The 26,585-nt window shown below is 45.1% G+C and overlaps 1 protein-coding gene across 1 annotated transcript in view; it reads right to left on the bottom strand.

Annotated features, from left to right (window-relative positions):
* Positions 1-24,921, bottom strand: part of LOC129335815 (sodium- and chloride-dependent GABA transporter 1-like) — an 85,829-nt gene extending 60,908 nt beyond the window's left edge. The window contains exons 1-7 of the mRNA XM_054988622.1: positions 24,699-24,921; positions 17,678-17,809; positions 15,524-15,624; positions 11,366-11,475; positions 8,546-8,678; positions 6,445-6,579; positions 4,091-4,194 (exon numbers count right to left, since the gene is read on the bottom strand). Coding sequence (XP_054844597.1) covers positions 4,091-4,194; positions 6,445-6,579; positions 8,546-8,678; positions 11,366-11,475; positions 15,524-15,624; positions 17,678-17,809; positions 24,699-24,921 — 938 coding nt within the window. The remainder of the gene's footprint in view (positions 1-4,090; positions 4,195-6,444; positions 6,580-8,545; positions 8,679-11,365; positions 11,476-15,523; positions 15,625-17,677; positions 17,810-24,698) is intronic.
* Positions 24,922-26,585: the final 1,664 nt, after the last annotated feature.

Below are 26,585 nucleotides of genomic sequence, written 5' to 3'. Positions count from 1 at the left end.
CCAATCAGAGTAGGCAATACTGATAGGCCAATAGTTTGACTAGGTATAAGAGAGTTTTCTGCCCTTAAAAAAAATCTGTGTTCTTCATATCATGAAAAATGTTTAGCTATTTTGAGATGTCGATAAAAGGAAAGAACAAAAGATTGTCATGAGCCTGCATGGAGAAGGAGGAGTAAGAGCAGGGGGAAAGAGAGCAAAAATATAGGTCTGATTCAAATGTTCATGCCATAGACCAGTTGCCACCAGAAATTGCTTCCCCATGGTTGGATAAACAGCCATTCTAAATAGAGTTACTCCCTTCTAGGCCCATTTATGTATATGAACTTAGAAGAGTGTAACTCTGTTTAGGATTGCACTGGAAGAGTCCCAAATGAAGCTTGACGTTCACAAGCAAGGCCTAAGTTACTTGTTAATGGACTAAGAACTAGAAAGGGTTTAAAAGGTTTTCCTTGTGAATGTTTAAAGCCTCTTCAACTCTCTCTGGGGACACATCATGCTTATGAAAAAGCTGAAGGCAGCAAAAAACCATTTCCAAAGGAGCATCACATGCTCCGTGGCCCCTAAGGAAGATGCTATCCATTTTTTAAAAAAGATAATGCAGAGAAAACTCTAGAGAAGTTTGGAAACAGGAAATAAGGCCAGAGGCAAGAAAGCAGGACGGCTGCCAATGCCACATAATAATGAGGACAGATGTCAAAGCCCTGACTGTTGTGGGCAGTTTCTCATACAGCAGTCAATTGCATGGACTGGACACTGTTTGTGGCAAACTGGTTGCCAATATGAAAAAGGGTCCTTCTTTTCCAATGGCTAGGAGAACCTCTTTTGCTGTTGGGTAGATTTGCATCTCTGTGTTCCTCTTCCTTTGGCTCTGTGATAGACATCTTGTGCTGGGGGATGATGGAGGCCAAAGGCACCGTTGCTTCTCGGCTCTAGCTTCGAACATGAATTTTTACCCTTAGCATATAAAACCTTTTTGAAATGTACTATTGTCTTTTATGTCTTGAATGCCAAGTGATGTAGGGCCTAACTAGACATGACAGCATCCTCATGGTTGCCACGGAGACACCACCACCATTTTAAAGTAAGTTTAAAATGAGTAAGGCTCTCGTTTCCCTTGGAGCACCTTTTCATGTGCAGAAGAGGCCATAATGTGTGTGTGGCCATTTTGGCACTTGATAAGGCACAGACAGGGCCGGCGTGCCCATTGAGGCCAGGTAGGTGGTTGCCTCAGGGCGCGGGGTGTTGGAGGGGGTGCCGGAGGAGGTGCTGGGGGCGGGAGCGCGTGCCACAGAGCTGCAGCCTCTCAGCTCTCTTGCCCCACGCTGCCACCACTTCCAGCACACGCCCCCGGCCAGGCGCAGCAGCCACAGGAAGGCGTCTGGGGTGGCGCAGGGCAACTGAGCGGGAGAGCTGGAAGGCCACCTGTGCACTGTCCCAGCTGCCCACCATAGCAATCGGGCTGGCTTGTGCGCGCCTGTGATTACATCACACGTGACGCCATCACACAGGCTGTTGTGTGTGTGCGGGCATGGGCGTGCGGGCGCCCGACCCGCTGGCCGGCCACAGGTGCCGAAAACCCTGGTGCCGCTCCTGGGCACAGATCGGGGGACAAGAGCACCTCAGCCCATTGTGTATTTGTGACAGCCATAAGGACACTATGACATCTAGTTTAGCTGTCAGCATGAAGTTTCCTCATCAGGGGCATCATCTCCAGTGAGGGAATTCCATCCGGCTACACAACATGGAGGAGTCTGGTTTTTCATGGAATAAGTTACCCTGAAAGTCATCGGGCCTAGGACCTTGCTACAATGAGGAGGCTTATTTGCATTAAAGACATGTATGTGTCTTGTTTGGTCCATGCCTCAGGAAGGGATTGCTGCACCTCCATATTTTAGCATTCTGTAGCTTTCTTCTTCTTCCTAGGGTCGCCAACCTCCAGTTGGTGGCTGGAGATCTGGAATTACAGCTGATCTCCAGGCAACAAAGATCAGTTCCCCTAGAGAAAAATGGTGGCTTTGGGATGTGAACTCTGTGGCATTATATCCTGCTGAGGTCTCTCCCTTCCTAAAACCACACCCTCCCCTGGCTCTACCCCCCAAATCTCCAGGAATGTCTTAATCCAGAACTGGCGGCCCTATAGACTCCTATCACTGCTAGCAAATAGGATCTTTCTTCGCTAGTTCCCCTGACTCTGCCTTTTAACCACTTCCTCATTGTTACATCCACTTCCTGGATTTTTCACCCATCTCCCAAGTTTTCTCAAGTGAGTCATTACTTAACATCCCCTTCCTGCTCCCTGATAAGCACCAGAGATGCGACTTGACTCCCCTCCTCTCTGGTACTAGGCTGCCATTTTTCTGGGCTGCTACTTTGCTTCACTTTCTCTCCTCCTGATTTGGGTTTAGGGATGCCAGCCCCCCACGGGGAATGGAGGATTACCTGGCCTCAGCTGCCATCCCCCACTACCACTCATCTACTCAGTGAGGGGGGAGGTATGGAGAGGCTAACTGGAGCACATGGTGAAATGGCATGTGCATGCTCACAAGCTCCCCATGACATCACTTCCAGTTTAAACAGGAAGTGATGGGGGCTCAGCGGAACTGAGCAAATGGAGGATGCATGCAAATGGAGGAGCATACAAACCAGAGCAAACAAAGCATGCATGCAAAGTGGCAACTCCCCCAGCCAGAAGTCCTCCCACCTCCTGGTTTCAAAGCAAGGGGACCTACTAGCCCTGCAGTATGATATGAGCTGCTGCAGCACAGTGGTTGTGAATCAGCACTCTGTTAGTTCAACTCCCCTTACTGCCATGAGCTAAGTAGGTGGACTTGGATAAGCCACTCCTCTCAGCCCCAGCTCCCCAGTTGTATTGAGGGGATAATAATAACACTGACTTGGTTCACTGTTCTGAGTATGGCACTAATCTGTCCAGAAGTTCAGTTTATAAGCACTCTGTTGTTATTGTTGTTGTTGTTGATATGGCATGACATCCAATTTCCCATTTTTTTAATCAATTGTATTCTAAATTGCCTCTAGATTGGAAATCTCCAAGCTGATCTACAAATTTAAATGTTATCCTATTTTACTAATATTTCAATATTGTAGATTTTTGTAAAAATCTCTTAGGAGAAGGTAAGGCAGTTCCAAATTGCCTTGAGGATTAAAAGTAAATTATCAAATACCCATCTGGAGTTGTGGCAAACAATTATTGCCTTTTTGAAAGGTTTATTAAATTTTAAGGATAGGAGTTGGTTTAAAAGCCTGGTTGCTTCCAGAATATCCCTCATGTGCAGTCAGCTGGTAGAATGGCAGATGAGCATGTTAAAAAGTCTATGTTTGTTGGTGAACAACGTGAGGATTTTGCATCAGCTGTTCAATGGGAGTTTTGTGCCTCCAAGGTTCATGCCAGCCCTTTTCTCCTCAAGACCACAACAACTTCAGCCCCACCCCCCACCACCATTTTTGTGTCTTCATTTCCCAAACGGAGCTGCTGTTTGCTCTGTTTGCAAAATCATGTTGCTTAGGCAGCTGCATGTAAGTTATTAAATGGAACCAATAGCAGTTCCACGGTAGCAAGAAGACGGGGGCATGCCTGAGTCTGGAAGGCACAAAACTCTGGGAGGCCAGGGCTTTTTTTCAGCTGGAATGCGGGGGAACGGAGTTCCGGAACCTCTTAAAAATGGTCACATGGCTGGTGGCCCCACCCCCTGATCTCCAGACAGAGGGGAGTTCAGATTGCCCTCCACACTGCCAAGTGGCGCAGAGGGCAATCTAAACTCCCCTCTGTCTGGAGATCAGGGGGTGGGGCCACCAGCCATGTGACCATTTTCTCCGAGGGCAACCCACTGACTTCCACCACCTATTTTCCCAGAAAAAAAGCCCTGTGGGAGGCAAACTCTGATGCAGAGCTCTCAAGTTATCCATCACCAAACATGAGGACTTTTTGATCTGCAGATTGTTCTTTAGTCTACCAATCAGGAAGCACCAGGTTCAAATTTTGCTTGAGTGAGTGAAGTAGTTTGAACCTTCTGAAGCACTATAGAAGTTCTATAAATCATAACTCAAGAACATTAAGGTACACAATACAAACCTGTAGACGTTGTTGTGAAAAGTGTTATAGCTTCCCAAGGCGATCAGAGACCCCAGTCCTAGACCATAGGAGAAGAAGATCTGCGTGGCTGCATCCATCCAGACCTGTAAGAGAAGCAAATGTCTCAACATAGTCTACTAAGTCAGAGATTTTCAAACGTTCACTATGTGACATGGGAATGGTTCATCCTATTTGGTCCTTGATCATTGTGTGAGAACATGAAACCCCTCTCTAGTCCAGTTCCAAAGCACCCTACAATACCTAAGCTCTCCCACAGGAGGCAATGATGCGGTCATAACTTCTTTCAAGAGTCCTGCATTGTGCAGAACACCTTTTTCAGGCTACTGAAACTTGGGCTGTTGTAGCATATGGAGAAGTGTGACTGCACACCAATAAAATAAAATAAAATAAAATAAAATAAAATAAAATAAAATAAAATAAAATAAAATAAAATAAAATAAAATAAAAGGGATAGTCTCCATAGCAAGAAATACTTGATATGTAGAGTTTTTAAAAATCAGCCTCTCAGGCCAAAGAACAGGAAAGTGTTCTGGGATGGCTTATAGTTGGATATTACAGAGGAAGATTGTAGTATCTTCCTTCAGCAGCACGTTTACAACATTGAAGGAGAGCAACAGGTCTGATCTCTTTAGTTGGACATCAGGCTGATAACCTGGGATCATCTGACTGCCTGAATGAGGAGGAGTCTGGGATAGGATTGCCAGGTCTCCTTCCCCTCCCAGCAGGAAGGATGGGTAGCCAACACTTACCTTCCGAATATTCCTACCCACACGCTCCTGTGCGACACAATGATGTCACTTCTGGGAGTGACATCATCACGCAAACCCTGGGAGTGCTCCCACAATTTGCACTGGCCTGATTCGGCCTGTTTGTTACCCAAACAGGGGCCTTTTTGCAAGTTTAGCGGAAATTAGCGTTCAAGAAGAGACAGCAATAGGGGATAATGAATGAAATCTCCACTTGTATATACAGGGATTGTTCCTCTAGAGCACTGTTTTAATAAACCAGCAGATGTTCTATTAAAAAGGGGACTGAGAACCCAGCACTCACCCTCCACGTGCATACGTGCTCCTGGCATGGATGATGACATCATTTCTGGGAAGTGATGTCATCACACGAGTCAAAGAGTGGCCCGGCGTGCACTCCCATGCTCGCCGAAGGGCTGAATCCCCCCCCCCCCCGCGGGCCCAATTCGGCCCAAAATGGGCCCACTGCGGGGCATGGAGATGCCACGGTGGAGTGTGGGGGTGCACTGTACTGCCTGGGGGTGCTCTGGGGGCATGCCCCCCCACTGGCCAGGTAAGTGGGGTCAGGGGGTAGAGGTGGGAACAGGGGATTCCCCACCCCAGGCAAGGGATTGGCAGCCCTACACACAAATCACGCAGCACACTCCCAGAGCTAACTAGAGAAACAGGGAGGAAAATTGGAGAGCATTGTAGGGTCGTGTGATAGTTACCAATCCAGAAGAGAAGAGGGAGTCTGAGAGGGAGAGCACTGAGCAACCAGCTCTTTGTGGCAGGTAAATGAGAGGGTCAGATGGGGGTCTGAGGGTGGATGCTGGATCCGAAGGCATGTACACAATTATGGTGGAAGGGTAGCCCAATTATACTGTGGAAAGTACCCTGGTGCAGGATTTCATCTTCTGCCCAAAACAGTAATTTATTGGCCATCTCCAGGATGAGACAAAGCACTGGAAAGTTTTGATTAAGCGAAACTAAACTTATCAATGATGACTGATGACCCTCAATGGCAGGATGGGAGCGGCTATCAGAGCACTGAATACCCCAGAATGGGAGAGTGGATAAGAGATCAACGGGGTGTGGAGGTGATTAATTCAGGAACTCCTGGAAGACCCTATTGTCTTAAGATCTTTACACATCTCTGGGGGTGTGGAGCTGAAAGCTAGTCTCGCGCTGGTGACTCACATGCCAGTAATTTTCCAGCTCCTGGCTGGGAGCTGGCAACCATTTCCTACCTTGATAGGCAGTATTTCTGTGTTTAAACACATAAAGAGAGGGGCTTATGGTAGTGCCATATTCATAAGCCTTCTATTAACGTGTGGGCAGGTCTGACAGCTAACACATTTGGGGCTCAGATTGGCCCAGCATGAAGCAAGGGAGCACTCCCAGGGCCATCCATGATGACATCACTCCTGGGAGTGACTCACTGGGCAGAGCTGTGAGCACACCCTGGGAGGCCCATTCCCCTGCCCCCCGCCAGCCAAGTGAATGGTGGCGGGGAGTGGAGGCTGGGAATGGGGATTGCTAGGATAAAAGGCTGTCTGCAGCCTTAATTACCTCCACTGTTGTAGAGAATCAGAAGGGAATACAAACCTCAGACTCAGAGAGTTTGCTAAAATTGGGAGTGATGTAAAAGAGGATTCCTTCCTTGGCTCCTGGCAAGGTGACCCCACGAAAGAACAGGATAAACAACATGAGGTAAGGGTAGGTGGCTGAGAAATACACCACCTATGCAAGAAAGGGAAAGAATTTGGAAGTTAGTTTAAATGAAGGCCTGAAACAAATCCCCTCTCCTCCCCTCCTGGCAAGGAATTTTGATGGTGTATATTCTCTGACTAGTTACGTTCTGTGTCAGCATTCGCAATTGATGTAGTAGCTGAAGCAGCAATCATTACTTGATGGTATCTGAAAGTAGTCATGTGTTTCTGAAATGCTGAGAGTATTTTCCCAAGGGAATGTAATATTTTCTGTGTGAGTGTGTTTGTGTGTACAGGGTTTTGATGATGATGATGATGACGATGACAATGATGACAACGACAACAACAACATTTGATTTCTATACCGCCCTTCAGGATGATTTAACACCCACTCAGAGCGGTTTACAAAGAATATTATTATTATTCCCACAACAATCACCCTGTGAGGGGGGTGGGGCTGAGAGAGTTTTGAGAAGCTGTGACTGATCCAAGGTCACTCAGCTGGCTTCAAGTGATGGAGTAGGGAATCAAACCCGGTTCTCCAGATTAGAGTCCTGCTGCTTTAAACTACTACAGCAAACTGGCTCAAGGCAAGGAGTGGTTTACCATTGATTGCCACTGTGTAGTGACTAGAGATGGGCACGAACCAGAATACAAACCAAAAAAACCCATGAACTGGCCCAGTTCGTAGTTTGCAAATTAGCAGTTCGTGGAAGCTCATTTCCACGAACTTCCACGAACTGGTCTGCTGGTTCGTTTGGTTCATTTGGTTCGTTTTAACACCAATGCCCCTTTCCCTGGCTTTTTTTCTAGGAAAAGAGGTGGTGGAACTCAGTGGGTTGCTCTTGGAGAAAATGGTCACATGGCTGGTGGCCCCGCCCCCTGATCTCCAGATAGAGGGGAGTTTAGATTGCCCTCCGTGCCACTGGAGCGGCAAGGAGGGCAATCTGAACTCCCATCTGTCTGGAGATCAGGGGGTGGGGCCACCAGCCATGTGACCATTTTAAAGAGGTTCCGGAACTCCATTCCACCGCATTCCAGCTGAAAAAAAGCCCTGCCCCTTTGTGTGCTGCTGCAAAGTGGCAGGGAAAGGGGCATTTAAACCTGTGGATCAGCTGCTTGTCGGGGAGATCCCCGACAAGCAGCTGATCATTTAAACAGCAGAGCTTGGCTGGCTAGCCAGGAGTTCCCGGCTGGCCATCCAAGCCGCTCCGAGCCGCTCCGAGCCCCACGAACCACTAACCGGTTTGTGAACTTGCCCCAGTTCATGGAAGTTCGTGGTTCCTGGTTCATGAAAACGCCACGAACCACAAACTGCACGGTTCATTTTTTTCATGGTTTGTGCCCACCTCTAGTAGTGACTCAGGAATTCCTTGGTGGTCTCTCATCCAAGTACTAACCAAGGCCAACCAAGTTTGCTTCCAAGATCCGAAGAGATTGGGCTAACCTGTATTCTATGTTAATATTATCATATTGTGACACTCCATTAATATTATCTATTATTAATATTAATTAAAACAAGGACGTCTCAAATTTTAATGACAAATTTCATTGAATTTCCTACACCCGATTTCAAGTACAAATTTCACTGTCATAATATGGTACTTGAAACGTGAACAGTTCTTCAGATTGTTTCAGGCCTATTTAATAGCAAAAGCAGCCTTTAAATCAAACAGCAATTATTTTGTGCCTTACAAATAACTTGCACTGAAATCCCTAAATCAGTTTTTACTTTGAAGCCTTGAAAAGCCCACAAATGCTTGTTTTGGTTTAAATCACTTTGTTCAGTTTAGGAAAGAAAATGTTCCCAACAAAGGAAAGTGTGACAACTTTGCTACTGTGAAAGCTAAAAAATATATATCAAAAACTGTATATGCCACATGCCACAATTCTGCCCTGAAATGTAAAAACCCTAATGATATTCATTCAGGCAAAAAACTACAGGATGAATACAGCAATCAAAGATATTATTGGAAAATACTATTCACATAGAGTACCTTTCCAGTCCACTCAACACCCTTCCAAATGGAAAAATATACCAAAACCCAAGATAATGCAAGCGTGCCTGCCAGAGGCCAGCGAATATTGCCCGGCTCTCCCAGACCTCCAGAGATCTGATGCATATTTCTCCTGAAAGAGAGGGGCAAGAGAAAAGGAAATCAGAACAACGGAGCTCCACTGAGGCGGAATACTTACAATTACAAGTTACAACAACGGCTGTGAGCAATGTCAGGACAGGAAACCTGAATACAGAAAAAGCAAACTTTAAAGGCAGCCGTAGGGTTCACTGGGCCCAGTGAAAGGGAATGGAAAGACTTCTAATAACACAACAGTGAATACTCAAGGCCTTGCCTCATGGCCTGATTGAGGGAAAGGGGTAGGAGAGCGCAGGAAAATGTATCCTGGTGGTGGATGGTTGTGCAGACAGCAAAGGCCAACGGCAAAAGGCTCTTTTCAGAAGGTATGATTGTGCATCCCAGCAGGCCAGCAACTGTACATGGATGCTTTCAATAAACACAGTGATTGTGTTGTCTGAATGTGTGGCTTTTCAACTTCAATACATGCAAACAAGAACCTTGAAAAATTTAGGATTTTGTGTCAAGTATACAGAGGCTGTACAACCACGCAATATCCATCCATTCCCCCTTTTAGACCACACAGCAACCAGGAACCATGGGTAGCAGCACACACTCAATATGCATGGTTGGCAGGCTCTTGGATTGTAACATTTGAAGAGGACTTGGGTCTATTGACAAACATCAGCTACAAACTGACAAAGATGACTAAAGAGGCTGTGGTCGTGGGCAAGCAGTGCACACAGCCTGAGAAGGTGGCTTGCAGGGCTCAAATGGCAGCCAGGGCAGGACAGCTGTTCAGTGGAGCACTAAATGACAAGCGGCAGGCATGCCCCCTCCCCATGTGAGTAGATGTGGCTACCTCACCTCCCCAGGGATGGGAGAAGATCAACACAGTGTGAGATTCTGAAGGACAGCAGTGAAGCTTCTGACCATGAGATCCTTCTCTGTTTGCCCATTAGAAAGGTCAGGTAGAGAAATGACCACCAAACACACCCCAAGTCACATATATTCTATAGACATGTTCCTATGGCACATCAGAGGACATGAATGCATGGGATGGAAAGGATGGATTGCAACCCCTGACCTCAACATATCAATCTGAAGCTCCAGACAAAGGGTCACTCTAAATGTTACTTCCTCCATGAAGCCAATCGGGGCTCACACAGACACACAACAGCTTTGGAGAATGGCTTGCATTAATAAAAAGGGGGAGTCCAAATAGATTTGGAAAGCTGCCGCTAGGGTAAGTACAGTTCCTGCCTTTCTCCCAAACTTTTTTCCCTCGTGCAAAAACGGTGAAGGGCGGGGGACAGTTTTTCCCATTTCTACTGTTTCAGGGGCACAAAATACCTCCACATGGAGCAAAGAAAATGAGAAACTCTTCCCCCCCCCTCACTCTTTTTGCAAGGGGTCAAAAAAGGCAGGATCTCTCCCTCTCCCCACAGCAGCTTTCTGAGCCCATTTGGGCTCTCCTTTTTTTGTGAGTCATTTCTCAAAGCTGTTGTGTGACTGTGCAAGCCTGTGTTGGCTCCGTGGAGAACTCCTGATGGAAGTAACATTTAAGTGACCCAGAATGTACATACATACAAGTGATACTCAAGGTCTGATTACATCAGGGGAGATCTTGCAAAATGTAAGAAGGGAAAAGCAACTTCCAGCAGCCCCTTACTGCAGTATAAACAGGATGACTCGTATTTTTAAGAGTCCACATACAGCTTCCATCTCTTGGTCATGCTAAACTTCTGGGTTCATGCACAAGCAGGCACAAGCTGGCGGAGACACATTTGCCTCTTCCCAATGGCTCCTTCTGTAGACCAGAAGATGTCAGTCCTCAGAAGTGGTTGCTAAAGCCAATAGCAGAGTGCTTTCTCCAACTCTTCTGCAGCACTCAGACAGAATGGAAGCAATTATAAGCCACCCTCTGCTCCAAGCTGTGTTCAAGCAGCAGGAATGCCCCACTCTGCCAAATATCCCTCTTGCATTTTGTAGCAAGAGATGAGAAACAAAGCCACATCCTGCAGCACAACCACCATCTTTCTTCCAACTAGGTCATGATGTTAGCTCATGAGAATGCTCTCCCATCCTCCAAAACCTACACAAGGAAGGAGAAAGGGAAACCCACCAAAGGCAATGGCAAGAGCCAGTTTGGTGTAGTAGATAAGAGCGGCAGGACTCTAATGTGGAGAACCGGGTTTGATTCCTAACTCCTCCGCTTGAAGCCCGCTTGGTGGCCTTGGGACAGTCACAGCTTCTCAGAGTTCTCTCAGCTCCACCCACCTCACAGGGTGATTGTTGTGAGGATAATAATAACACACTTTGTAAACCGCTCTAAGTGGGCATTAAGTTGTCCTGAAGGGCGGTATATAAATAAAATGTTGTTGTTGTTTACTAATTTAAACAAAAGCCCAAATCTCCTTTCAGAATTGGAATGCCCTTCTCATCTGTCCTATCACAAATACGAAGTAGAAATATGGATTAAAGTAGCAGTCCTTAAACCACTTGGCAGTAAGCCCCACTGAACAAAATGGGCCTTACTTCTGAGTAGGCCTGCTTAGGGTTGCTCCCTAAGCAACCTCCCTACTAGAGTATGAAGCAATATGGAAGGAAGTATCTCTGTGTGTTTGTTATGTACGATGAATAAGATGGTCACACCACCTTCTCCCCCCACCCCCAAACTCAGCCCCACACTGTTGAGATGATCCCAAGGATGGTGAAACCTGACTGAGGCGGGGGACATACTCCCAGAACTCGGTCACAGCGCTGGTCAGGTTGCTGGTGTCAGTCAGAGAGTAGTTGGAGAAGCATTTTGCTGTGTTCCATTTGTTGTCACAGTTCTGCCATGGCAGGTCCTAGAGAGAGGAGAGAAAGGTATGGAGCATCAAGATCTGCTTCAGTGGCTGAATTTCCACTTGTTTATTCCAAGATCATCCCCCCCCCCCACTTCATAAAGTGCTGCATCCCCGCCCCTATCCAACAGGAACTTTTTCTAAAGGAAAAGTTCTAAAGTTCTTTTTTCTAAAGTTTCTAAAGGAAGGAAGGAAGGAAGGAACAATAAACAGAAAGGGACGAAAAAATCTAATGTGTCAGAGAAGGAAAATCAGGATGGACTGATGGAAAGAAGGAAGAAATATGATACAAAAGTTGTATTCTGCTTCATTTTCTATTTCTTTTGAAGTTCTTTTTCTCATCTGTTTATTTTTAAGGGACAGCTGAAACCCCATGTGCCTAAATGTACAAAAACGTAAGTTCCCATTGCACGATTTTTTCCCTGGCTATATAAGATGTGTCCACGTTAGAATCGATTGTGTGTTGATGCAACTGTTAAAAATCCAAAGGGGATAGCAGCATTTGCCTGTTGTGACAAAAATAAACAGGAGTTATGGGGCACCTATAAGACTAACAACATTACTCCAATATAAGCTTTCCTGGACTAGAGCTCAGTTCTTCAGACGGCATGTGTGTGGTAAAGAAGCAGGGGACTTGCCATTCTCAGAATGTCGGCAGCTCTCACTATCACGAAGGCTCAGGCACTGTGCAATCCCAAAGAGAGCTCAAAATCTCCCAGTTTGAAATACCTGGTTGGACACGTAGAATAGCTCTTATTTGCCTGCTCTTTCATCTGTCATCACTTGTCCATCTACAGATATAGATTTACCCTACATCCTCTTGTAATACTCATTCCTATTGTTTTGTGAGGAAGGCACAACAAAAAATAAGACACTTCTGTACTAAGAGTTGTGGGTTGGATCCTGCCTCAAATTTCCACAGCCACAAAAGTAGGAGGTGGTTTTAGCTGATTACCGCTTGTCAGAGCAGATCTCCAATACCCCCAAACCATTCTTGGGGTTCTCTATAAGTAACATTGGGGTGACATTGGGGGCTGCAGCAGGAAGAGTAGGAAGGAAAGTCATGCTCTGAAAATGGAAATTCATCCATGGGAGTTTTAGGTGGGATCCAAGCCTATATCTTTATGAAAATTATCTGTAAATCCAAAGGGAAAATGTAGACTTTTCCGGTGTCCTTCAGATGAAAGAGCAACTGACAGTTTTGTGCCTCTTGCTGAATCACAGTGCTGTAAAATCACTGTAATGCTGCCATAAAGCAAATTGCTGGGCAGCCTGGCAAGACACATCCATCCCAGACCAACCCTGAAATTTGGAAATGACAAGATGCCCAGCAAGTTGGCAGTGGTATATATGGAAATGTGTCTATACAGCTGGGCTCTGAAAGAGAGAGAATGGTTGCATCTTCCCTTCCCATCTGGCTTGGCCCAGCCTTTGGTTTCTTTGCTCGCTACATCTGCTTCTTTCCATACTCTGCTAGCTCAGGTCCTACAGCAATTACACAGTATAATTCAATACAAGCAACAGATGGGCATTCCAGAAACAATTCAGTAGGGAATACCTGGTATAGACTGCAGACAGTACATGGACAGTACGGTAGTATGCACCTTTCCTTTGAGAATTTTTTTAATCAAAGGGCTGGGTCTGAGTTTAACAGTGCAATCCTAAGAAGAGTTACTCCAGTCTAAGCCCATTGATTTCAACTCTGATTTCAACTCAGTAACTCTTCTTAGGATTGCGCTGTAAGTGAAGGACTGGAAAAGGGGAAGGGCTGCTTAACCCTTTTCCTTCAGGTCGTTTTTCCAATCAAAGTGATTCTGAGCCCAAAAAAATTCAGAGGGGAAAGAATTAAGCTGCCCTTTTCCCCATGCCTCTACTGTTTAAAACAAAAGCATGGGAGAGAGATGCACCTATCCAAACATCACACCCACTTTAGGTATGTGAATGAAATCTTGCCCTCAAGTCATAGTTGACTTATGGCGACTCCTGGTGGGGTTTTCCTGGTGAGGTCTCCCATCCAATTATTAACCAAGGCCGACCCTGCTTAGCTTCTGAGACCTGACGAGACCCTGGGCTATCCAGGTCAGGGCTTAGGTATGTAAGCATGCCAATTACACCTGGGAAGAGATTTGTCTGATGGTTTCTGATGCCACAACACTCGATAGACTCACTTATGCAGCAGAAAGTCATGTTCTTTCCCAGAATGAGGTTTTGTGGTGCTCTTTTCCTAAGGCAAGTTTCCCCAAAAACAGCTTGTTTTGCCTCTCAGCTTTCATATGATACCTTCTCCTGACTTAGTCACCAAGCAGTTCTGGACAGGGCAGAAGATGGCAGACTGATAGAGGCATAGGAAATGGAGATAGAAGAGGTTGCTTTATTGTAAGTCTTGGTACCCACCCGTCCTGAGCTCAACAGAGGGCAAAAATCCTGATGTTCTGTGCAAATCAGTCACCAAAATGAAACCTATACAAGCGACTGATTTGTTCTTCACGGAAGAGCAATAGAAGATGCAGGTGCTAGTCAGGAGGCTATAGGCATATGAGTCAGAAAATGTTAAACAATGGAATATATGGGCAAGAGGTTTCACTGATGCTTGGGAATACACTCAAACAATGACCTATCGTGGACGTAAGCAGGGCATATATTCCACCCCTGAGCAGCTGCGTCTAAATCAAATGAAATGATTCCCACAGGGACAATAGAAACAGATGCCTTTATGTCCTATTGATTGCTGAGACATGTACATTAAAGGAGTCTTTATATTGATAAGAATGGCTCGGCTGTGATGAAATTTATTACAGGTAGACCAGCCTTGGCTGAAAAGCTCCTGTTCAAGGAAAAAGACACTTAAAGTCAACGAGGTCAATTCTTGCCAACAGCTTCCCTGGGTTTTCCAGCACCCTGAGACTCGATATTCTGTTTTTTAAAAAGATGCATACTTCGAGTCCACCTTGCTGAAGAGAAACATTAATATGACTCTCCAATACTTAGGTGAGTTCATCTCATTAATTGTTTGTCTTTCGCCAGTTTATTTGTCAAATAAATAGTACATCATTGCATATATTCCCAAAATCTCATTATAGATGTGCATTAGGTCATTTTAAAAAAAGAAAGGGGCAGCATGGGTGATATAACAAGATAGAGTGGGGTTCTGGCCTCAGGTGATGGATTTTAGGGGTGGCAGCCTCTGTCGTCGCCACCTCCCATTCCACTTGCACTCAAGAGCAACGAATATTCTTTCCCTCGTGTGCATGCTCAATCAGGGCTTTTATCAACAGCTGATATTGGTTGTTTCCAGTTAATAAATAAATCATTCATCTATACTCTGACCTGGATAGCCCAGGCAAGCCCAGTCTCATCAGATCTCGGAAGCTAATCAGGGTCGGCCTTGGTTAGTATTTGGAGAGCTCCAAGGAAAACCAGGGTTGTGGAGGCAGACAAGGGCAAACCACTTCTGCTGGTCTCTCGCCTTGAAAACCCCAGCAGGGATTGTCATAAAAGTCAGCTATGACTTGACTACTCTTTCCATCACCACCAATGCACCGATATTCCAGTACACGAGTTCTGCAACTCCACCTTGATGCACTTTTGGTCAAATTAAGCTATGAATAAACTTTACAGACTGCCAGTATTTATAGGTCCAGAACTGCAGACATCTGGGTTCAAAACCTCGGTCAATCATGACGTTCATTTATGGTGCCATCCTAAGCTGAGTGTATATCATCTATTCTGCACTATAATAAATATACCTCACCTTTCTCCCCAAAGCAGATTTCAACATTTCTCTCCCTTTCTCCATTTTATCCTCAACAACAACAACCTTGTGAGGTAGGTTAAGCTGAGAGAGAGTAACTAGTCCAAGGTTACCTAGCAAGCTTCCATGGCCGAGTTGGAGGATTCAAAGTTGGGTCTCCCAGATCCTGGGGTGACAGTCTAGCCACTCTACCACAGTAGCTCTCTGTCATCTCTATTATCCATACAAATATTAAAACATTCATTTCACGAAGTGGCACAACCATGCAACAGTAGTTTGGTGCAATTTTCTTTCACTCACCACAGTGAAAGAGTAGAAAAGGTAATACAGGGCCCAGGCAATAATGACAATGTAATAGATATTCAACCAGAAGGCGAGAACTGCTGCAGCCAGGCCCACTCCTAAGAGACAAGAAATACAGGATGTTTAGAAAGCATTATGCCAAATAACACAAGCTTGTGCCAATCAACAAACAGGGAAGAGAGCAATAGAGACAGTTAGCCCCTGGAGAAAAAAAATGCCCTGCCCCTTTAACAGAATTTAATGGGATGCTGTTTCCCAGGTGATGTTATTTAGCACCATGCCATGAAAAGATCCAGTTGTCCCTTTTCACACATGAAGCCTCTATTAAAAGGGAAAAACATTTTTCTCCAAGTTTCTTGGTAGTCCCGGTGGTAGGAGAAAGACATAGAAGGTTGATGACATTGCATTGGTGTGGAAAGGTTCATTTCAGGGTTAATTGTTAAGCCAAGTGAGAGCGGAACCACAAGTGACGAAAGGCACAGGTTGGACACTTGTCAGCTTCCCTCAAGCTTCCCTCAGAGAGCCAAGCTGCAAGGCTAGGATGCCTACATTTCCCATCAAAACTTGAGGGAAGCTGACAAGTGTCCAACCTGTGTCAGGCGTCACTTGTGGTTCCTCTCTGAGTCAAGGCACACCCAGAGGTGCAAGAGTTACAGGGAGCAGATGTCCCTTTGTGGGTCCATTTTGAAATCCTGCAGAACAAACTCAAGACAAGCAATGAATCTGGTCTTCTCTCACATGAAGCGAACTGGAAATTTCTTCAAAAAAGCTGCAATTTCTGTTCTAGTAATTTGAGTTCTGTACAGCGCTACCAGTTATAAAATGCTAAAGATTTAGAGAAACAACGGATTAAAGTGTGAATTTGGCAAGTTAGTACTCAATATAAGAGAGCCTTAATATTTTTAGCTGTAAAATTTGGGGATTCTTTTTTTCTCCCTGAAATTTTAAAATCCCAGATTCAAATTTTTAAAATCTGAAATGGACATTTGGGAGTAGGTAAAGGAGTACTCTATTTTAATTCTAAACTGCTCCCAGATGCCTCTCCAGTCACAGACCTCACAAACACCATTTCACAAACATTTGGCCTTTAATTAGTGTACAGACACTTTGTAGACCCTTCGATGTACATCTAATAAAGCCTATCCTATTTGGAAAAGGGGAATAGCAAGGATCCATTTCCTATGCGAGGCTCCTAATACCATTTGTTTCCCAGAATCCTTTCCCAGACCTCTCTTAAAAGGCACGGTACAGTTCTAAGCAGAGTTAACACCCTTCTAGACAAGGGTTGCTGAGCCAAACCTGTCAAGCAGCAGGAAGGTTTGGGGTGAGGACAGGGTGGGCAGCATCCTCATGAAAGTAAAAACCATAGACTTTCCAGTGATTCCTAGAGCTACCCTTGTGACTTCCAGGTTTTCCCCAGAAATGATGTCATTGTGCTTTGGATGCCAGTGATTTTTTTTATTTCCCCCCTCTTGCAACTTGGCGCAGCAGTGGGCAGTGAGCTTGGGGTGGGGGAATCCCCTGCCTCAACCGGGGGCTTGGCAACCTTGTTCTAAGCCTATTGACTTTACTTTACTGACCTACTTTGGGTCCGAATACTTTAAATAAACATATTGAAAGGTGCAACTCTCCTGAGGATTGAACTGGCAGGGACTCCAAGGCCTGTTCAGATATGTCCTTGATACTGTATAGAAATGTACTTGATACTGATTATACTAAGTTCGTACTGTGTAATCCACCTTGAGTCTCAGTGAGAAAGGCAGACTATAAATGACATAAATAAAATAAATAAAATAAAATAAAATATTGTATGACCGTGGTTAATGTGATCATCCATACACAGGCCACCCTACTAACTATGGTTAGTTAAGGCATGTCAAAACAAGTTTGAAGTTGGTTTATTGACCATAAACATCCTGGCTTAATCCTGTCCTTTCCCCTGGAGCTGCAATGAAACGAGCAATTGTCAAGGAAAACCAGGATTGTACTAGTGAACATCTGTGAGCTGACCCCCGATTTCAGAAACTGACCACAATTAACATGGTTTTGCATTGTGCCTGGGCTGAGTGTATTCTATGGCTCTACGCAAACAAGCACACAAACCAGCTGCTGGCTATCCGCTTGCTGCTGTCTTTAGTGGACTCACATTACCTTTAAACATTGGTGCAAGTTTCCAGACACCGAGTCCACCAACAGAGGTATACTGCCCAAGTGCCGTCTCCAACAGGAAAAGCGGAATCCCAGCAAACACCAGTGTAAGAAAATAGGGGATCAGGAAGGCACCTGTGGGGAAGGAGGGAAGAATGTCGGTCGAAGAACTGCCCACAGCTTTTCGGAAGAGGTAAAAAGGCAGTACCGCTTAAAAGAGGCATTAACTATTACCTGCCCAGCTTCCAAAATGGTTAATGTATCTTTATACCAGACCTTTCCAATTATAAAATATATTTTGCAAAATATCTTATTTTCCCCTCCTCTCAAACCTCCTCTGTGTTCTGCTAAAATCTATGGCTCCATCACAACAAACTGAGTTAACGTTGGCCGCAAACACAACTTGTTGACATGCTTGCACATTCCTCTTCTACATCCTTTCATGTATAGCTATTGATTTGACCCTTGCTATCTCGATCCATTTGCTGTCATTTCTCTAAGCAGACACTTTAGCAAATTTGAGTTTGTTTATTCTCCACAAACAGAGATTCTAAACAGTGTTTTAGAATCCCAGTTTTAACCTTGATGCTTGTAAGCAGTAAATAAGCTCCAGTTCACCAAAGTTCCTGCATTCAGACATCATGGTGAATTGGAGTGAGATCAAACCAGGAAATTTTGAATCAAGCTCCAAGCACAAGAAAGGAAAGAGGAACAAGGGAAGCGTATGAGCACGGCAAGAAGCTTTTCTGTGACCTCTGAAGGTTTCCTTCCCTGTCTTTCCAGGCAGTTTATCTTTTGATCTGATTAAAAAATGGAGTTATTCTAGTGGTTGGTGTATTTTTAAAAAAGGAATAAACTGAAGTGATTTGGTTCTGTTTTTATTGCCTGGGTCCTCAAGCATACTGCGGGTTATTTTTTAAAAAATTGGATCTGTTTTTCTGTCTTTGGTATTAATAGGAATGGTACTCAGTGCTCACTAGATAATTGTTGATGGAGTCAATTCATTTCTAGGGAGTGTTTCATAGAGCTGCAAATGTAATACAATCTTTCTGCAAGACAAATGCGCTGTTATTAACCACAGCCCGGAGCCTGTTTCCTCAGACTCATCTTTTCTGCCTCTTTCCAAACCATTTTGCGTGTAGTGCAGATGTAGCAATGAAGCAAAAAAAAAAAAAGCTGTGATTCTTTTCCCTCTTGTGCAGTTTTGTGTGGGGAAGTCCCACAGCTCATGGCGGGGAGTGCCTGTTACCCAGTTGGGGAAATAAAGCAGCTCCCCCCTTATGTGGAATCCCAGAGCCATGAAAAAGGGAATTATGATGACACATCTGTGAAATCTGTATCATTGTTTCCATATCACACATTAATCCATCCTCCATACCTAAAGAACCATTTCCTCCCTTATGAACTTGCCTGGTCTTTAAGATCAGCTCCATCCTTCTCTGCCTCAGCTTTCAGAAATTAGGTGGATGGCTATTAGAGAGACAAGGCCTTTTCTCTGGTGGCACCCTGGCTGTGAAATATTCTTCTCAGTGATTGCCAACTGGTCTTTTAAAATAGATATTTAGACACCAGAATCCACTGTATTCATGTGAGTTTTTGATGGAAAGACATACCTACTTTATTTCATTTTTGCTTTGCTCTCTTATTAGACTTAGTATGTCGTAATATGCTGTTTACCCCTGACTTGGGTGGTCCAGGGTGGCCTGATCTGGTCAGATTGTGGAAACTAAGCAGGATCACCCCTGGATGGGAAACCACCAAGAAATTCCAGGGCTGCTACACAGAGGCAGGCAATGGCAAACTACCTCTAACCTCCTGTCTTGAAAACCCCGGCAGGGGTTGCCATAAATTGGCTGTGACTTGATGGTACTTTATACACATTATCACTGTAATCCTAAAAAGAGTTACTCCAAATTAGGATTGCACTGTATGTGATAGATTCAGAGGAGTTAGCCATGTTAGTCTATAGTTGCAAAATAGTAAAGAGTCCAGTAACACCTTTGAGACTAACCAACTATTGTAGCATAAGTTTTCAAGAACCACAACTCTCTTCATCAGATGTATCTGACGAAGAGAGTTGTGGTTCTTGAAAGCTTATGCTACAATAAAGTTGGTTAGTCTTAAAGGTGCTACTGGACTCTTTACTGTATGTGATGTTTATTATAATTTTGTGTGACATTTTATTATTTTTATGGGAAGTTGCCTTGAAAATGCTTTTTATGAACTGAAATGTGTGTAGGGTAGAAATGTTGTAAATAAACAAAAAATTTGCTTGCTTTTCTTTCTCACCCATGAACACAATATGTGCATGTTCATGCACAGGGCCGGATCTAGGGTTACCAGTGCCCAGGGCAACCTTAGTCTGACCTGTGTGCGCTCCCGGCGCTGCGTGATGATGTCATTTTGGTGACGTCATCACACAGGGCGGAGCAGCAGAGGCAGCTTGAGGCGCTGGGAAGCCACCCGTGCCATTTGCCTCCCTGCAGGCGAATGGTGTGGGCAGCCTCACAACCCCCTGTGCTGCCTTTTGCCTGCCCTGCAGGACAGGGGGTGGCTGGCTTGCTGCATGCTCCCTGTCCTGTAGGGCAGGCAAAAGGCAGTGCAGGGGACTGCGAGGCCGCCCACGCCATTCGCCTGCCCTGCAGGACAGGGGGCTGCGAGGCTGCCCGCATTGCTGCCCGTGCGCTCCCGGCAGCTGGCAGCTGCTCCCAGCGCCCCCTCCCTGGCGGTGCCGGAGGCAGACTACCCCCCCTGCCCCCCTCGATCCGGCCCTGTTCATGCAAACTATTTGGACTTCTCTCCTCAAGCCCATTCTCCCCCAAACTCCTTTTTTGTGCTGCCATCCATGACCAAGTTAGCAAATCAATCAGATACGTGACCAGACAGACATTAACCAGATGCATTTCCCCCTCATCCTTATATGAAGGAAAAATGGGGCCTATTACATTTCTGCCTGCCATATTGCTGTTACAGGAGCTCTACTAGAAATAAAAAAAGCAGCAGGCGTCACATAGATACCCTTTGGCAGTTCTGCCACAAATTTGAGAGAAAGAAGGAAAAGCAAAGATGCCCTGAGAAGGTTATGGGACCCTGAGGCTTTTAGATGAAAGTGGCTGAATGTCTGAGACAATTATTTTTTGTTTATTTTATAATTCATATCTCAAATGGAAGAGGTTAGCTTTTGCAACCCTGGAATTCCTTCCAGTTCTGCAGTTTCATGAGCTCTTCTCTTTGAATAGCGAAGAAGAACTGACAACGCTTAGCATAACAAAGGCTCTAATAGGAACTGGTCTGTGGAAGCACTGATGTAAAAAATTAAATCAGCTACCATTAATGCAAATGGTAACTCCAGTAACGATTACTAATTAAAACAGCAACGGCTGCTTACTTATCGAGTAGAATATTTAAAAAGGCACCCAGTCTGGAAAAGTTATAAAACGATCTTTTCATTTCCATAGAATTATCTTATAGTCTCAACTGGGAAACAGCATCTCGAAAGTGTCAAAGATTACAATAATTTTCGATTGTAAAAGTGAAGGCCCATTAAAGTCTAATCCAGTGGGGTGTAACGCATATCAAACTCGGACTTGGACCAGGGAGGTTTGAATTCAAATACCTGGGCCCTTTTCACTCTACGTACCTGCTTCCAGAACATCACGAAATGCAGTGCAAAAAACGTGGAAGATAGCGTCTTCTCGCGACTCGTGAGAGTTTTGCGCGATGTTGTGCAAAACTTGTGCGACGTCATGCAAAACTCTCACGAGAAGACACTATCTTCCGCGTTTTTTGCACTGCGTTTCGCGATGTTCTGGAAGCAGGTATGTAGAGTGAAAAGGGCCCTGCTCAGCCATAAAGCTTGCAAGCCAATCCTGAGTAAGCTACTATCACTGGGTTGCTGCGAGGATGCAATAGAACATTGATTCAAAATATGCTGCCCATGAATGCCATAGCAGTGGCACCCGTCAATGTGTTTCTGGGTGCTCATATCCTTCTTTCTCAAACCATCTTTTCCTGAAAGCAAAAAGCCTGTCCTGGCTTTCCTCCGCCTCAGTGGAACAGGAGGTATGTCAAAAGAGCCCTGGAGGCATCACCTTTCTTTCTGCAGGGAGCTCTCGCTGTTACAGGAAGATGTTTTGCTTAGAACCTCCCATCATTTTGTGATTGGCCTCAACTACTATGACAGTCATTTGGGGGAAGGTTGACTTGGGAAACCAAGACCCAACCTATGAAAAATTATCTCAGCTTGTTTGGCCCCTAAGAACAATAAGTAGGACCTTTGGATTGTAATCTGGATTGTAATCTGGCAACACGATTTTAGATGCTTAGCATTTTGGTAAGCATCTCATAGAGCTATGGGCAAGCAAGTCTTCCCTGAATGTTTAACAAACGTAGGTGCTATCCCTTTGGCTGTATCTCTGTCTTGGTTCCCAAGCCTTGAAGCTGCTCCAAAAACAGTTTGTGGAATTTGGTATCAGGCAAAGTTCCAATTCACAACCACTCCCTGGACCTCAGTCAACATGGAATCGCCGACCTGCTGCGATCCTCACATGGATGTACAAGCATCACTGTTTTGTCTTCAGCTTGGAGATGCTCTACGGAAACCTCTGCACCTTTTACTCCATCCGTCCACCAGTCCTTTCACTCACCTGCTCTCTGGGGGCAGAATTAGACACTTACAGGGGCATCCTAAGCAAAGCCACAGTCTTCTGTGCCTAGGATGGCACGGCTACTAGCCACAATGATGGGGAAGAGGATGGCTGAGAGGACCAGGAGGAAGGCACAGAAATTGCAAGCTTGCTCAGTGGATTTTAAAAGTGTAGCCAGTCCCTATTTTGTTTAGGGCATGGAAATCAGTTGAAGGGGGCGGTGCCATGTCGGCCTCCCACCTTTGGGGTGGGGAAGGTTCTCCCCACCACTGCACTTTGTTAATTTGTTTTATTATTTGTATATTGATTTTAGTTTTTGTTTTTATCAATTTTAACTGTTCACCGCCCAGAGCCCCTGGGATGGGCGGTATATAAATTGAATAAATAAATAATAAATAATAGGAACACCTTCTCTGTATGTTCCTTCCCATCCTTCAAGATCTGATTGTGCTGCCTGACTCCCCATTTCCCTGAGATGAGATCTGGGAGCACATGGTAGGGGTTTTTCTATGGTGGCATCCACCTTTTGCAGTTCTTTGCCAAGGAAAATCCACCAGAAGACATAATGAGTCTTATTGTTTAGTCTTTAAAGCATTTAAAGGGTTTTCAGCAGCCATAAGGTACATCAATGTTACTATCCCCATATTGCAGCCATTTCTGGCACCATTTACCAAGCTGCTGGAAAACCCATTTCTTCCAATAAGCATCATGATGACTGATTAATTTGATTCTCTCTTTTGCTTTGCTGTTTTTAATTGGTTTTGATATTTTATGGTTCTAATGGCCTTAAACTTGGACAGGAGACAATCTTCCCTGTTGATTCTGTTAGGTCTTTCAGCAGCCTTTGACACAGTTAACCACTCCATTCTTGTCCACCAGCTTGAATATGGAGTTGGAGTTAAGGGCAGTTTCATTCTTCTCTGTCTTCACTCCAGATGTCTCTGGTTTTAAAACGGTTGCAGGCTGTTTGGCTTCCATTTTTTCGTTGCCTTTTCTGGGAACGTGCTTTCCTGTGCCCCCCCAAAAGATGCCCCCAAAATGGAAGCCAATTAGCCTGTGACCATTATGAAAATGGAAATGTCTGGAGTGAAGGGGGAAAGCCGCCAGCATTCGGTGAGTGGGCTGTCCCTTTAAGGCTACGTGGGAATGGCTAGTGAATCTTCACTAGACGTGTGGAATCATCTCAGTTGGGTTTTGTAGAGTGCCACAGGGCACTCTCTCTCGTGCTGAATGAGATTGCCCTAAGTTTTGGAGTTGGGTACCATGAATATGACGCCCAGCTCTATATTTCATTATCCAAGCCTCCAGCTGTGTCATCTTAGTTCCAAACCAGTGCTTTGAGTCTACAGTCAGGGGGCTAAAGGTCACTCTAAACATTACTTCCTTCACAAGTTCACCATGGAGCCAACCCGACTCCCGTAAACACACAGCAGCTCTGGGGAATGGCTTGCCTAAAAAAAACGAGAGCCCAAATGATTTCTGAAAGATTTTTCCTGAGTTCAATTTAATGCACTGACCATGACCTTTAAAGCCTTCATGACCTGGGATCCACATATTTGAAGGACCGTCTCCTTCCCTATGTCCCAAGGCAACAATCCTCAGGGAGCCGTTTGTTGGCTGTCCCACCACTTGGGGAAGCTGCCTATCATCACCCAGAGCCCTGATCTTTTCCTTCGTGGCCCCTGCTCCGTGAAATGGGCTCCCTGGGGAGATGAAGGGAGCCTCCTCCTGGGAACTATTCAGGAGGTTCTGCAAGGCAAGCTTATTTGCCAAGACTTTTGAGGGGTGTGAAGGACAGGTATCTTTTAAGTGGGGGGGAGAGAGAGATTTTATCTTGGTTTTAATTGGGAAATTTTTAAAATTATTTTGTAAGCCCCCTTGAACGATGTGGAAAGGCGGGGTACGGATGGATGGATGGGTGAATGAGTTGCATTTACTTATTTTGAAATATAGTAAGTTGTTTTGGGTATCGCATTTCTATCGGCAAGCAATTAATCATTGTTAATAATGCTGTCTTTAAAACTGCACAGCTAACGAACACAGTACACGAATGGCACATATGAAGCTGCCTTAGACCACTAGTCCATCCAGGTGAGTACGGTCTGCTCAGACTGGCAGAAGCTCTCCGGGGTCTCAGGCAGAGGTCTTCCACACTACCTACTGCCTGGTTCTTTTACCTGGAGATGCCAGAGGTGGAACCCGTGTCCTTCTGCAGGCAAAGCAGGGGCTCTTCTACAGAGCCACAGTCCCTCCTTGGTAGATTTTACAAGTGCTATGATCAAGAGACACCAAGGGAACAGGCACTCTAAAAGCAGAGTTCACCCCCTGCATGCACTCTGGTATGAAGAAACAGCAATTCTGTAACCGGCCCATCTCACCTCCTCCATTCTTGCCACAGAGATATGGGAAACGCCAGACGTTACCCAAGCCAATGGCATACCCTATGCAAGAGAGCAGGAAGTCAAATCTGCCTTTCCAAGTGCCTCGGTCAGGCAGTTCCTTTTTAATCTTCTTTTTGGCATCATCTCCTCCTGGAGAAGTGGGTGCTGCTGTCTCATTGAGGGCCAGTTCCTTCACTTTGGTGGGCAAGTTCAGCTCCATTGATGTATTGTCCATCATTTCCATTTGCTTGCTCACAGTTACCTCATGGAGGAGGGGGAAATGGCACTGCCAGAAGAGCAGGGCGGATCAGGCTGGAAACACCCTTACTAGTACCTGAAAAGAGAAAGAGAAGTTGTACACTCACAAATTGGACAGCTAGACTGTTTGAGCCAGGCTCAGTAAACACAATATCCATCTTTATTTCAGTCGGGGTGGTATGCGTGTCTCTGAGCCAAGATAGATAGAGTGCAGGAGATGTGCCATCAGAATAGAGAGCCAGTGAGGGGCAGAGGTTAGAGTGTTACAAGCCCAAGATCATTCTTGAAGCTCTCTGGGTGACCTTCGGCCTGGCACCCTCTTCTCTCAAGCTGACCTCATAGATTGTTAGGACAAAATGTGAAGGGGAGAACCATATACGCTGCCTGAGCTTCTTGGAGGGATGACAGGATAAGAACATGAGGGTTTTACTTATTCATTTTAAATACTTATACCTTGCCTTATCTCCTCAGACACAAGGTGGCTGCCTTCACAGGGCTGTTCATTTAACAGGCAAGAGGTGCTGAGGAAGAGTGTTTGTAACCTTTTCCTCTCCTTACACACAGACCAATGCTTTTATTATGCAAGAGCAAAATGTTTGTGTGTGTTTAAACGTTATTTTCCATATATTTTATTTGGGAAATAAATTTATACATGATTTTTTTAAAAAAATGGCTAGCCACCCTGATGCTTTGTGCTATTAATGGCAGCCTGACAGGCAGATGTTCAACAAGTACAGCTTCATTCGTTCTTCATCTCCATGATGGCATGTTAGCGTTGGACAAAAGTAGACTAGCACACAAAGGGGACAAATCCAGACATTATTCCTGTGTGTGAATGGCCAGCATGAGTAAAATTGTTTCAGTGACAGCCATGTTTTAGACAACTATAAAAGCTGCAGGTTTAAAACTAAATAAAAGCAGGGGTCTCCTATGCTCCGCCATGGCAGCTTCACTCATCTGAACAGGGGCTTCTACAGGTTGCACCCTGCAAATGGGCAAAATCAGCAGCTGCCCACACAAACACTTACTCCATGGTAGCCCCCACTTTACAGAATGGCCTGCCTAAGGAGGTCAGAAAACATCCCACTCTGCTGGCTTTCCACAAATGAAGCAGAACTGAATTATTCAGGAGAGCTTTTTCACACAGGCAATAGAGCTGTGCTGTGAGGAAATGGCCCAGAGTGATGCTTGTGATAAAGGGACTGTAGACTATACTCCACAGTCTGTCCATCTAGGTAGGCTCCTACTGTTTAGTTTCCATGCCATTTAATGTCAGATTGCTTGTGTTTTGTTTCAACATTGTTTAGACTCTGTATTTGGATTGACGTTTGTGTCTGGATTTCTGCTATCTATGCCCTATTGTATCATTCGTTGAGAGTCCCTACCATTAATCCTATACTGTGTAATCCTCTTTGAGTCCCAGTGAAAAGGTGGAGTATAAATAAATATATATTTGGGAGAGATTCCAGAGCTAGCCTCTGTTACACAAGTCATGGAACATCTGACTGAGGTATTGTCTGTCCTTTGAGGGTGATCTGTGTTGACAGCTGTCAAACATTGTAAACGTGGATGTCAGAAATGAGAGAGAACGACAGCCTGCCCTATTCACCAAAGAGAAGAAAAAAT

Source organism: Eublepharis macularius, chromosome 9, assembly GCF_028583425.1.
Source record: "Eublepharis macularius isolate TG4126 chromosome 9, MPM_Emac_v1.0, whole genome shotgun sequence".
Classification (NCBI taxonomy): domain Eukaryota; kingdom Metazoa; phylum Chordata; class Lepidosauria; order Squamata; family Eublepharidae; genus Eublepharis; species Eublepharis macularius.
Note: the sequence above shows the minus strand (reverse complement) of the source record. Positions and strands in the feature narration are given on the sequence as shown.